The sequence below is a fragment of the Zonotrichia leucophrys genome, chromosome 6 (assembly GCF_028769735.1).
Source record: "Zonotrichia leucophrys gambelii isolate GWCS_2022_RI chromosome 6, RI_Zleu_2.0, whole genome shotgun sequence".
Classification (NCBI taxonomy): domain Eukaryota; kingdom Metazoa; phylum Chordata; class Aves; order Passeriformes; family Passerellidae; genus Zonotrichia; species Zonotrichia leucophrys.
The window spans coordinates 13,661,000-13,673,799 of NC_088176.1; the positions used below are offsets into that span (position 1 = coordinate 13,661,000).

The window sequence follows — 12,800 nt, forward strand, 5'->3', positions numbered from 1 at the left end:
CCTGGCAAAGAGGAAGAGAAACTGCTGCAATGGTTCCCTAGAGACTGGCTGGTTATTGATGAGACCTTCCTTGGGGGGGTCCTTGTGCTGTGGCCATGGGGCACTGTGAGTTTCCCTCTCACTCTGGCAGCTGCCACACGTGAGTGGAGGGAGTGGGGCCTGAAAGGAGAGTTGGTGGCATCCACTGTGGGCATTCTGTAATGAGCTGTCCTTGCCTTCTCTCCAGGCAGCTGGTGGCCTTGCCTGACTCTGGTCTCAGCCCCCTCCCAGGGCTGTTTGGGAGGAGGATAATGGATGGAACCCAGCACCTCTTAGAGCCATGGCTCCAGAGATTGGAACACTGCCCTGGAGCTGCACTGAATGGGGAGCTGCTGAGAGCAAGCCCCACATCTTGGCAAAGGCTGTGCAGTCATTTGGGGGGATATCTTCATTGCCAGGGCTGGGTTTGGGTGCAGGTAGCCACAGTGACACAGTGAATGAGACTGAAGCTCCCTGCCTTCCAGCACTGGCTCTGCAGAAAACAGAGAGCAGGGAAGAAGCAATGCCCACAAAGCCAGCAGCAGTGCTGTGTGAGACACAGCATCCCCGAGGCACAGCAAGGGAGGAGGAAGTGGGAACATGACGCAGTAGGGACAGCCTGAGGCCTGGGGGCAGAAGTCTCCATGTATGGGCCCCAGACAAACCGAAATAGAATTCTGGAAGCTGAGGGTCCAGGGCAGAAAACTGAGCTGAATGCTTCCGATATCTCACACCAAGAACCAGGAAGCATGAGCATCCTTGGGGGAAGCAGGGGCCAAAGCAACCTGAAGGACAGATTGAGCTGACTTACAGGCAAGCCCAGGGCTCTCTCTGCAGTCAGATTCTGCTGGGAGGAGACAGCAGGAGGTAAGGCTGGTGCAGCCTCAGATAAAGGCCAAAGGAAAAACCAGCAGTTGGATCTGAAGGCAAGTGGAAAAAGTGGTAAGAGATGCACGTAGTGGAGGGGGAGCTGGCCTGGCCCTCACTCTGCTCCAGAGAAACTTGGACTTTGCCACAAAGGAAATGAGTCAAGCTGCTCACGTATATCCCCTGTGCCTGACACAGCTTTCAGGATGGGCCCTGCACTTTCACCAAGGAGCAGCACAAAGCAATACCTGAACTCAGCCCAAGGCTCCAGACCAAGTCACCCTTGATTTATCTGTGCAGAGCACGGTGTGTGCAGAGGTGAGCACAGAAAGTACCCATGGCATCGTATCTTACAGAGAGAAGGAAGTGTAGGCTGCAAGCACCTCATAAACTCACTGGAAATCGACAGATGATACATGCTAGGGTTGCCAGAGGGAAGGGCTTATGTGCTGGGGACAGCTTGGGGTGGCACTTTATAGACAGGAGGCTCTTTGTGCGCCTTGTCCCAGGGAGGGACCTGGCACTCATCCAGTCAGAGGTGCAAAGGGCAGCCCAGTGAGGGGACATCACCCAGTCATGGTCACACTGAGCAGTGATCCTGTATCTACCCATAGGCTGGATGTGGGCAGAGCACACTTGGGAACAGCAGAAAGAGCCCCGTAGTCCCAGGCACAGCCTCAGCTTGTGGGGAACCTTCCAGCCCTGCTTACTTCCATCACTGCTAGACCTGAGGAGCACAGTCACATCCCACAGTGCACACAAACACACCATTTATTATTTGACACCAAAAATTACAGCCCTGGAAACAGGCAGGTTCCCTGCAAAAATAAATAATCACATTTTTCAAGTGGGGGGGTCTGTCCATTTCTTCCATCTGTGGGTGATGGGAGCTAATGCCTTGTGGAAGGCCTGGGGATTTTGTAGGAGTTGAATGTTGGTGGCCTGCAAAACCAAGGTCACATATGTCAGCCACAGAGGGACATATGTAAGGGACAGCTCAGGATGCACTGGGATGGTCAAATATCATCACACTCCTATCACCTAGCCCCACAGGAAATAGGGTATGGAGACACCTTCCCCAAACCCACCAGCTTGGGAGAGTGGGACCAGCAGCACCTCCAGTCTTGGTAGTGTGGGAAGATGATAGGGGACACCACAACTGCATGCACTACACAAGTCCCACCTTCACAGCCATCCCCTGGTACCAGCACACTCCTTGGTCCCCACCCCCTCCCTCTGTCCCCTGACCCCCCTGTACCTACAGGGGCTGCCTCCCACCCCACAAAGGGACCTGGCAGTGTAAGTAGCTTACATCTCAAAGTCTTCATTCCTAGAGGGGAGAAAAAAGAGGGGACAGTGTTAGTGGGGCAAGAAGATGCCTTGTAGGACAGGACAACATCTCATGGTAGGACAGGGTCTCCCATGGGTCATAAAAGGAGAGCAAATGAGCCTCAGGGTGCTGTGGTCCCCTCCATCCTGGCTGTCTGGTCTGATCAGAGAGCACTGGCTCTTACAGCCCCCCAAAGCATCAGTGCCCCTTCCCCAGGCAGGCAGAGCAGGGCCCCACGCTCAGCAGCACCGGCTCCCTGTGCCTCAGCTTGAGCTCCCTGAGGTTCCTGGGCAGCTGAGCCTGTGTCTCCAGCCAGCTCAGAGGGGTGGCAGGAGCTGGGGAACCCCCAGCACAGCAGCTGCACCACAGGGCCATGAGGTAGCCCTCAGGAGTCAGAAATCCAGCTAGAAACTGCTCACTGTCCCCAGGGGTCAGTGCCTGTGCTGGTGGTGGAGCTGCCAGGCAGAGTGTCCCAGAGGGCTGGGGGACAGCCCCAGGACACTGGTGGCCACAGGCATGTGAGCAAGCACTGCACCCTCGTGGCAATGCCACCAACCACACAGCACACTGCATTCTGCCCAGCATCCCTGGGCTCCCATGCCAGAGCTCCAGCACAAAAATGGTGCAAAACACAGTCAGGTGGTGGACTTGAGCCAGGCTGTGGCTGCAGCCCTGCCAGGCTCCTTCCTCCAAAGGGAATTCACCTTAGTCTGCCCTCCCTACCAGGAGGTTCAGAGCAGGCAGAGAAAAGCTCCAGAACATGCCCATCCTCAGAGGCTGAGGGCCCCAAGTCACCTCTCAGGTTCTCCCCAGCTCACATTGCTTTAGCATGAGCCCCACAGGCTACCACAGGACATGAAGGAGCAGGTGGCAGGGGGGACCTCACACCCAGTGTGGTCCCAGGGGCGGGGCTGCTCCTCACCTGTACACATCAGCAATATCCATGCGGCGGTAAAACTTGGCAAGTCTGACAGACAGGACGATGCTGGGCAGCAGGAACAAGGTGCACCAGCCCAGGCTGAACCAGAAGGCATTCTGCATAGGGTGCAGGAAGAGCCATGAGGTCCAAAGAGTGACTGGGAGCATCTGTTCTGCTCCCAGTGCTCCCCAATAACCACCCACTCCTTCTCAGAGCCTGGCCCTTCCTCTTAGCCACAGCACTTTGCTGGGCAGGAGCTGAGCACTGCTTCCTGTGCATCCCTGATCCTTCCCTGCATCCCTTATCCTGTGCATGAGGAGGACAAGAGGACCTCAGTGCCACCCCACAGGTGTGTGTCACTCTACACACTGCTGCCCCACTCACCACAGAGTCCATGATATAGTCACAGCCAATGACCTCCACATCATCCAAGGACTGAGCTATGGGCTTGCAACGTGCCACATCTTTTGTCACCTGGGGACATGGTGGGGACAGCATATGTCAGCTCATTCTCCCTTTCTCTCCACTTCACTGAGGAAGGCTCAGCTTACCCTGCTCTTGGCCCATGAAATGTAGGTCTCAAAGAAATCCAACAGCTGCTCCAGGAAGGCCAATGTCTCCTGGAGGGGCAAGCACAGAGTGGAGATGTTGCACCACCAGCCCCCTCCATGTCAGGATCGGGGGGCTCTCAGACCACCTCAGCCCAGCAGCAACAGGGCTGAATGCTTCACCCCACCCTGGGATGCCATAAGGGAAGGGGGCACTCAGAGGTGCAAGAGACACTCAGGGAAGGCAGGATGAGCAGCCAGACAAGGTTTGGCTTCCCTGTATAGAGGGAGGTCTTGGTGAGGGGGTCTGGTGTGTAACCTGACAGCAGGGCAAGGCAAGCTCACGTTCTTGATGATGTTTGGCATCTCCCTCTCCAGGAATTCCTGGGTTATGTTGGCTTTGTCCAGTGCAGCTGTTGTCTGTCCCTGAGGTGAAAGGTGTTCTCAGCACTGTGATCTAAGAGGGGTCTCTGCCCTTCACCAGCCCTGCAAGCAGGACTCCCTGGGGCAGAGCCTCTCAGAGCTGTGGTGCTCCCAGCAGTGACACACTGCTAGTGCCAGGTACACATTGGTAGTGCCAGGTACCTCAGGTGGAGGGAGCCCGTGCCTGGCAGGGTCCATGGCCTCCCTCCACCTTCATGGCCCCCATGAACAGCCCCTGCAGCACATGAAGAGTGCCACCGCAGCCCCCAGACTGCAGGTCAGCCCCACCACCTCCACTGCAGGACCTCGAGGGTGCTTTGCAGGGTGCCCAGGACTGGCATGCACTCCCCTTGTGCAGCTTACCTCCAGCTGGGCAGCCCCACTCTGCACTGAGTGGATGTTCTCCTTCAGATTTTGCTGGGGACAGAGAAGGGGGGTCAGAGGTGCAGCCCCAGACCCTGCCAGCAGGGTCTGAGCTCTAGGGAAGCCCAGCCCAGCATCCCCAGGACGCCCCAGCGTCGCTCACCAGTGGCCCAGAGAAGTTCCCCTGCATCTCCTTTTCCAGATCCCTCAGTTCACGAGCATTATCTTCCAGGTCCTTCTTCACATCTGTGCTCTGCAAGTGCTGCAGTCAGCAGTGCCCAGCTCTGGGCCTCCCCTCAACACCCAGGCAGGCACAGAGGAGCCCAGTAACCAGTGGCTTTGGGGACAGGCTGGCTATGGCCCTGGGGTCTCATGGTCTCTCACCACATTTTCTGCCAGCTGCTCCAACTCTACAGCCAGATTCAGGAGGCTTCCTTGGATAATATTCTGATCCAGCTGGAAAAGGCAGAGACAGAGCCATGAGAATGAGGACTGAGGTTCACAAGGGGAGCTAAACCCCTTCTTTTTGGGACAGAGTGGAGCCAGGGCCTTCTAGGCAGAGGATGTGCCTTGTTACCCTAACAGGGTGCACAGATGGCAGAGGACTCTCCCAGCAGCAAAAGGAGAGTGCAATAGAAGCTCCTCAACCCACATCCAATCCCCCCACCCCGATCCCAGGACCAGGCTACACCCAGCACACCTGCTCCAGGGTGAGGGTGAAGTTGGGAGGCTGTGCAGCCTGACTGGCCCTCAGCAGCAGGTCCTTCTGGCTCTGGCTGAGCAGGGAGATGGGGCTTAGGGTGATGTTCATCTTCTTAAAAGCTGTGGAGATGTCTCCTGCGTACTGCCAGAGCAAAGGGGGCCATGATGGGACATGTGCTGGCCCCTCACTGTCCCCTCAGCCCTTGTGCAAGAGTGTGAGTGTGAGCAGTGTGAGTAGTGTGCAAGAGTGTGAGTAGTGTGCAAGAGTGTGAGTAGTGACAGTAGTGTGCAAGAGTGTGAGTAGTGTGAGCAGTGTGCAAGAGTGTGAGTGTGAGTAGCGTGCCCTCAAGACCCCGGTCCCCCCGTGCTCACCTGGCTGATATTCAGGAGCTCGTCCAGGGACACGCTCTGGTCCAAGTGCAGAGTTTGCCACAGGGACGCGTCGTGCTGGCACTGCCTGCAGGATGGGCCATGGGGTTTAGAACAGGGCAGGTGAGGCCGCCTTCTCACAGGAGCATGTCCTCACCTGTGCAGGTAGGTTGCACCTTGCTCCTTCCCTGTGATCAGTGCCTACCGACAACCTGGGTAGGCAGGGCAAGCTGCCCTGCTCCTGGAGATTATCTGAGGGCATTGAGCAGCTCTACCCCACCAAGGACACCGTGTCAGGGCTGGAACCCACCTGTATATCTCTGAGAAGTTTGCTGTGTCACCCTTCAGGCCCAGCAGCTCTGAGAGATTGAAGTTAGGGATCTTGCCAGGGGTGTCCAGGAGCTAAGAGCAAGGAAAGAGATGGAGAAACTAGACATAGTGCAGGGCAGGACACCTTGGAAGAGCATATGAAATGGCTGGTGCTGCCTCTGCCCCAGCAGCAGCCCTCATTAGGAAGCAGTATTTCCAGGCAGTTTCCCCACAGCAAGCTTACCTGGAAGAGCTGCTGGTTGTGCCAGGACTCACAGAGGAGCATGTAAATGTTCCCCCCCACCACGAAGGTGATCATCACCAGCAGCATGAGCAGCCAGTAGAAGATGAAACTGAAGCCAACCCCTCTGCCAGGACAGAAATGCTGTCACCACCAGCAGCCCAGCACTGATGCTGACATTGCCCCCAGCTCGCGGAGCCCGGGGGCTGCACACCCCTCACTCCCACAGTTGTGGGAACACCACCCTTCCCAAAAGCTTGTCTCTGTTCTGCCTTCAGACCCCAGAGCACAGCCAGGCTCTGCCCTGGAGCTTGGACTCCACAATAGCTCCCCACAGCTCTGGAAGCCAGCACTCCCCCGCAGAGCTGCAGGGCCCACGTTCACACTGCCAGGCCTCGCTGCTGTCATGGGCCAAATGGGCTCCCCTCAAACACCTCTCACCAGCACCATGATTGACCCTCAATTTACCACCTGCACGGGGAGTCACCACGGGGCAGCCATTAAGCTGCAGCAAAATGATTTAGGAGCTCGAGTGTTCCCAGAGCAGCCCTGCCCACCCATCCCACCGCTCCCACACGTGGCCTTGGCAGCCAGCTGAGCCTCACGCCATGAAGAAGTTCCCGCCAGCATCGGAGAGGCTGCTGCGCTGTGTGGGCAGCACACCTTCCTTCAGCCCCAGGGGCCCCAGCAGCAGCCCAAAAACGTTGCAGAGGACCACCAGCAGCACCGTGCAGCACAGGAGGGCACACAGGATCAACCTGGGGCAAGACAAAGGGCGGGAGTCAGGCAGCAGAACCTGGGACCCTCAGCAGCACCCTGCAGCCCACCAGCTGTCTTCATGGGGAGGAAAAAGGTCCCAGACAGCACAGCAGGGAAGGGGCATGTGTCTGCAAGGCACAGCTCTGAGTACCCTGCACCCACAACCCCACCACCCAGCAAAGCCCCACCTCCAGCAATGGGAGAAGCAGGAGCCCTAAAACCCCCTAGACAATGGGGTCCAGCCCCTCTCCCACCTGAGCCCATCCCAGGCCACGATTGGCTCCCTGTACTTCTCCAGCATGGATGTGGCATTGTTCACAAAGGCCCCAACTTCCTGCTCCACATCCAGGAGTGGCAACCTTCCCTGCAAGTTCCTGATCTCCTGCCTGATGAGGAGCAGCTGATCCTGGCTCTCTGCAAGGAATGGGGACACGCTGACATTCTGAGCTGCTGCCCAGGTCCTGCAGGGCAGAGGGGACTCAGAAAGGATAGGAAAGGGGCAGTCATGGCCAAGGATGACATTGGCATGATGGAGCTGGGGACAGCCAGGGCTGCAGAGAAGGCCTCCAGGAAAGAATGGCTTGAGAAGAGAGGAGGGAATCCCAGAAGAGGGAGAAGTCAGCACAAGAAGCCCTGCTTACTTGCCACCACCTCTTGGGACTGCTCTTGCACCTTGTCGGGGGTCATGCCCAGCGTTGTGTTAACCTGCACCCAGGGAAGCACAGCATGAAACTCACATCCCTGCCTGCAATCCAGGGCTGAGCAGCACATCCCCTTGAACCCAGATCCTAGTAACACACAACAGCCAGGCTCCCCATAGCACCCAGTCTACCCTATCAGTGTGCAGGGATGGCTGGGACAGCGAGCAGACCTCTGGCCAGCCCTTCCCTCTGTGTGACACACTGAACTCCTGACAGAGCTCTTCCCCACCCACAGCCTGTCAGCACAGCCTCAGCAGCTGCAGGAGCACCCAGCTTTGTGCCTGGGTGAAGGAGACACCCCTTACCTCCTCCAAATCAGACTTTATGTTTGACTCAGAGACCTCACGCAGTGCCTGCAGCTGCTGCTCCACACCTGGGATCTGTGGGGAAGAGACTGGGGTGAGGGAGCTGTGGGGGCTGGGGCAGGGGACCCCTCACCCACCCCCTGCCCTCCTCACCGTGCTGAAGTTGGCACTGAAGGCGAGCCCCTCCAGGGACACTTGGCTGCAGGGGAGGCCACATTTCTGCAGGGTGCCATTGAGCCTGTCCCTAAGGCTGACCAGCCCCTGGCTGTAGCTGCTCTGCAGCTCCTCGAGGTCTGAGCGGCGGTTGGCAATGTTGGCAAAGGTGTCATTCAGTGTCTCCATCCCTGGGGAGAGAGCAGGGAGCTCACATCCTGCCACTGTGGCAGGGACTCCTTCTCATCCAACTGAACCTTGGGAACCCATGAAAAAAGGCAACATAGGGGCACCCCCAAAGTCATGGCACTTGTCCCAGGGTGTGGCTGGGAGGCCAAAGGGACCCACCTCCATGGGATTCTTACCCAAAAATGCACCCACCCCATCTCTTGATCCCCCTGAGTCCCTTACCAGTCTCCCAGGGATAGGGCCGGTACCTTGCAAGAGGCTCTGGAGAGACCCCAGAGCCCCATCCGTGCTGTTCCTGATGCGGGAGGTGATCATGCTGCCCAGTTTGGGCCCAATGTCTGCAGAGATGGGAGAGGTGGTGTCAATAACAAGTTCCCTGCAAGGTCCTGGGGCTTACAGGAAAGCTGGTGAAAACACTGACACCGCCAGCACTCCTCCCTCACCCACCCCCCAGGTGGGAGGCAATGGGAATATCCCCAGTCTCCCACCACCCACATCACCCTTCCCAGAGAGGAGCCTGAAAAGGGAAAAGCAGAAACTGGAGCAGAGCTGGAGCTTGGAAGAGCCTGCAGACCCAGATCCTTTAGACATCCCCATAAGAACAAGCCCAGTGGCCTGCAGGGTCAGCAGCCACCCACAGGGCAGAAAGGTAAACCCACACAACACTCCCACTGCCCAAGAACCCCCAGCCCTGGGGCAGCTCCCACAGGGCCCTGGGGATGCTCCAGCCCCTCCCGTCGCACACCCTCACCCTGCAGGCTGCGGTTGGCATAGCTCAGTGGGACATCGCTCTTGTTGATGACAAAATCAACTTGCTGCAGGGACAGAGATGTGGTGTCAGTGAGGGTGGGGAGCTTTCTCTGCTGCCAGCCCCTCTGCTGCCCTTCCCCCGGGGCTATTTGGGCTGCTCCTCCCGCCTGGCCCCTTGCCCCCAAGCCATGGCAGGGGGCCCATGCGTGCCTGGGGGATGGAGGCCAGGTAGGTGTGGACGTTGTCCAGAGTGTTGTTCACATTGGGGAAGGTGCTCTTCACAGCCTGGGAGAAGCGGCTGTTGCTGATGAGGGCACAGACACCACCAGCCCTACAAGGCAAGGGTGCAAGGTCAGTCCCAACGCTTCCCCCAGCACCTTCCAAATCCACCCACACAGACCCCAGCCCGCAGGGTCTGGAGCACACCAGTGACCCCTGATCCCAGTGCATCCCTGCCCGTGCCCTGCCCCGAGCAGGGAGCAGAGAGGAGGGGCGCAGGGAACTGGGGCAGGGCAGAGCCCGGCAGCCGTGGGGAAGCTGCGGGGAAAGCGCTGCACGGTCCGCAGCGCGCAGCCCCCCGGGGCCAGCCCCCCACCGCCGCCGCTTCCTCCCCTTTGTCCCGCCGTGCCGCGATCTACTCGTGAACAATGGCAGCTTCCTGGCACGGCCGCCGAGCGCCGGCATTTCCAGCCACGCTGGGCTCCATCCGGAGCCTCCCGGGCCGCGCACTCACAGCAGCAAGGCGGAGAGCAGCAGCACGGAGGCCCAGAGCGCCCGGCGCCGGCAGCGCATCCGCCGGCGCTGCTTCTGGTACATGCGGCCCCCGCAGTGCCCGCAGCAGCGGCAGCAGCAGAAGCAGAATCCCACCAGCGGCACCAGGATGATGAGGAGGACTCCAATGGCCGCGCAGACCAGGAAACCCAGTTCGTAGAGCAGCAGCTGGGATAGGAAGAATGAGAAGCAGCGTAACATTGGTGTCCCCAAAGGTCCCTCAGCTCTGCGCACCCTGTCCAGACCCAAACAGACAAAATGGGTCTCCCAGGGAGCAGAACATGTCCCCTTGCTGCTGCTCGGCATCCAGGGCTCAGCCTCAGAGCAGCACCCACCAGTATCCCCCAGTCCACAGTGCTCTGGGGCTGCCAGCTCCCCACCCCAGCTGCCTGCTCACCTCATTGATGTCATCTCGGCTGAACCCATTCTGGGACTGCTCAAAATTAATCAGCTCTGGGAGACAAGAAGCACAGAGGGCTGTGAGCAGGTGCTGGGCCCTGTGGAGCTCTCCAAGAGGGTCCCAGACCCTGCTCGCCCCTCCCAGCCCAAGGCATCACCTGCAGCTCAGACCAGCTCTGAGTATGGCATTTTTCTCCCTTGCAGCTGCCCTCCCCAACCATCACATCATGCAGCATTTTTGCACGCAGGAAAAGTGCTGCCAGCTCCCAGGCTCTCAGGGGTTCACAGAACAAGGGAGTTCCTCACCACTGTGGGCATAAGGGACACTGCCCTGGGGCTGCCCTCCTGCAGAGAAGTCCAAGGGCACTGCCGGTCAGGACTGAGTACAGGGGCAAAGGCCCACTGCCACGCTGCCTCTTTCATTCCCAGGCCTCTCCCTGCCTGTGCCACATGCCCTCATTACAAGCCTTGATGGCACCTGGAGACATTGGTTGTACCCTGGTGTCTATGTGACACAGGTCCTGTACTGCCAGCCAGTACAGGACCTGTCACCATCACCATCACCTTTTCCAGCATGTTGATGGTGAGCAGGGGTTGAAGCCAGTGAAGGAGGATGCACAGTGGCAGTACCCAGAGTGGCATTTCCCTCCAGGTGGGCAGCACTTGCCCCATGAATATGGAGCAGCTGCAGGGTCCTAGTATCACCTGTGCAAACCTGCAGCTGCTTTGGGACAGAGCTGTGACAGCGACAGGAGCAAGAGCTGGCAGGCAGGGCAGTGCACAGGGAGAGCACGCTGACACCAGGACACACTGCACTTGGTGGCCAGCAAACACAGAGGGCTGCAAGACGGGCAAAGAGCCTGCAGGCAGAGTGGGGTTTGCTCTGCACATTTTTGGGATCTTAGGATTAAGATACCTGGAGGGAGAATGGGGCAGGACTCTGCAAGGTGGCACTACCTCTAACACCTGTCCTGGGGCCCAGCTAAGATAGTCCCACAGTTGTTATGGGGCATGAGCAGGACACAACTGGCAATCCTTGGATCCCATTCCCGATGACCCCAGCCGTACCAGCCCCCTCTGCCAGCACCCACCTGTGGGCAGGGCGTTGGGCTGCACCAGCCGCAGGAAGCCGTGCGCCATTGCCACCAGCCCCGGCGTGCTGCTCCCCGGCGCCTCGGGGCCAGGGCCGTACGTGGGCTTCCAGACATCCCCCAGCTCCATCGCAGCAGCTCCTGTGGACACCCGGGCGCCGAGAGGAGCTGTCGGTGTCGTCGGGGCTCGGGACCACCCAGCCTGCCCTGCCTCCTGCCTCCGACCAGGAAATGCAGAGAGAAAAAATATCAGGCACCTGCCCGCTCCTGCCCGGAAGGACCGAGCTGCGGGAGAGCACCGAGGAAGGATGGGTGCACCCATCCCCACCCCTGTCAGCAGCGGGGTGGGAAGCCAGGCAGGAGGTGCCCACGAGGGACCGGGGGCTGTGGGGGGTGAAGCGGATCCAGAGCACTCACCCAGTCCTCTGACACCTCTGTGCACCCACCGCTGCGGCAGGGTCCGGCCGCACTGTGCCAGCGCCCAGGTCTGCGGTTTGTTTAAGTTTCAGCGGTGATTGCTGACAAGCCGTTTGCAGGGGCAGGCGGCGATACCGGGATCGCCCCACCCTGCCCCTTACGGCTCTTGGCACCCGGCCGCCTCCCTGTACCGGGGTCAGGGTCACCACCGACCTGTCCCGACGCAGGCATGTCCCTCTCCTCCCTCTCCGCTAAGCTCCCCTGCCGGCGCTGGTTTCCTCCTGCCCCAGCCCAGGAGCTGGGTGGCCCGGGGTGATCCCGAGGGCAGCCGTCCCGCCCGCTCCGCCCCACACCATCTGCATCCTTTCGGGATGGGGTGCGTGGAGCCGTTCAGAGTTTCAACACAAACCAGCTGTAGCCACAAAAGCGGGTTTTGCATCTAAAAACCTTCCGAAATGGGGCACTGCGGCAAATCCGTCATTTTTCACTCACGTCCCGGTCCCCCCAAGCGGGGAACAGCCCCAGGGGTCCCCAGACAGGATTTTCCCCAAAGGCCGGGCCCCCGCTGGGCTCCATCCCCGCTCCCCGCGGAGCTTTCCCACGCCGCGCCGCTCCATTCCCCGCCCCGCCCGGAGCTCCGGGAACCGCAGCCGGAGGCAGGGGCGGGAGGGGCCGGAGGTCGCTCCCGGTTGTGCCGCGGACGCACCCGGCGGATCCCGGTGGCCCGGGGGGTCCCGTCCCGGCAGGCGGAGCTCCGCAGCTGGGCACGGCTCCGCACCGAGCCCGCGGCGCGGGTGGCTCCGGGAGGTGCGGGAGGGCAGGACAGAGCCGCCCCTTCCGCCCCGGCCCGCCGGGGTCTGTCCGGCCGCGCCGGCCCCCGCTTCTGCCGAGGGGGAGCCCTGCTGAGGTGCAGCCCACCCCTGCCCGCTGCACCCTGGTACCCCTCCTTCACCCGAGGGGCAGCCCTGCTCCTGTCCCAGCCCATACTGGCATCCTGCATCTCCCCCAGAGACCCCGGCCCCTGCCCTGTCCCGCATGAGAGAGCCGGCCGCCCTCTGCCTGGGGATGCTCTCTCCTTGTCCAAGAGAATCAGCACTCACCCCGCACTGCCAGAGCCAATGCTGGCCCCTCCGGCAGCCCCCCCTGCCATAGCACCCTGGCCGAGAGCCCGCCCCG

At 60.0% G+C, this 12,800-nt stretch overlaps 1 protein-coding gene across 6 annotated transcripts; it reads right to left on the minus strand.

Moving 5' to 3' along the window:
- Positions 1 to 1,640: 1,640 nt before the first annotated feature.
- On the minus strand, positions 1,641 to 12,430 carry LOC135449930 (prominin-2-like). 6 transcript variants are annotated; one of them, XM_064717401.1, is made up of 25 exons: positions 12,331 to 12,430; positions 11,208 to 11,421; positions 10,115 to 10,194; positions 9,680 to 9,885; positions 9,157 to 9,277; positions 8,948 to 9,011; positions 8,445 to 8,534; positions 8,008 to 8,198; positions 7,855 to 7,929; positions 7,490 to 7,553; positions 7,103 to 7,262; positions 6,695 to 6,847; positions 6,093 to 6,216; positions 5,850 to 5,941; positions 5,543 to 5,627; positions 5,169 to 5,312; positions 4,853 to 4,924; positions 4,632 to 4,721; positions 4,469 to 4,522; positions 4,028 to 4,108; positions 3,686 to 3,754; positions 3,519 to 3,608; positions 3,138 to 3,250; positions 2,198 to 2,215; positions 1,641 to 1,827 (listed from the first exon to the last, which is right to left on the minus strand). In XM_064717401.1, the coding sequence occupies exons 2-25, from the start codon at positions 11,335 to 11,337 to the stop codon at positions 1,776 to 1,778; spliced, it is 2,418 nt and encodes an 805-aa protein (XP_064573471.1). In that variant the 5' UTR covers positions 11,338 to 11,421; positions 12,331 to 12,430; the 3' UTR covers positions 1,641 to 1,775. The 6 variants fall into 6 exon arrangements, with proteins under 6 accessions (XP_064573471.1, XP_064573467.1, XP_064573468.1 ...); XM_064717397.1 differs by lacking the exon at positions 12,331 to 12,430 and adding an exon at positions 11,838 to 11,907 and having other exon boundaries at positions 11,208 to 11,694; XM_064717398.1 differs by lacking the exon at positions 12,331 to 12,430 and adding an exon at positions 11,838 to 11,906 and having other exon boundaries at positions 10,115 to 10,170; positions 11,208 to 11,694.
- Between the last annotated feature and the right edge of the window lie 370 nt (positions 12,431 to 12,800).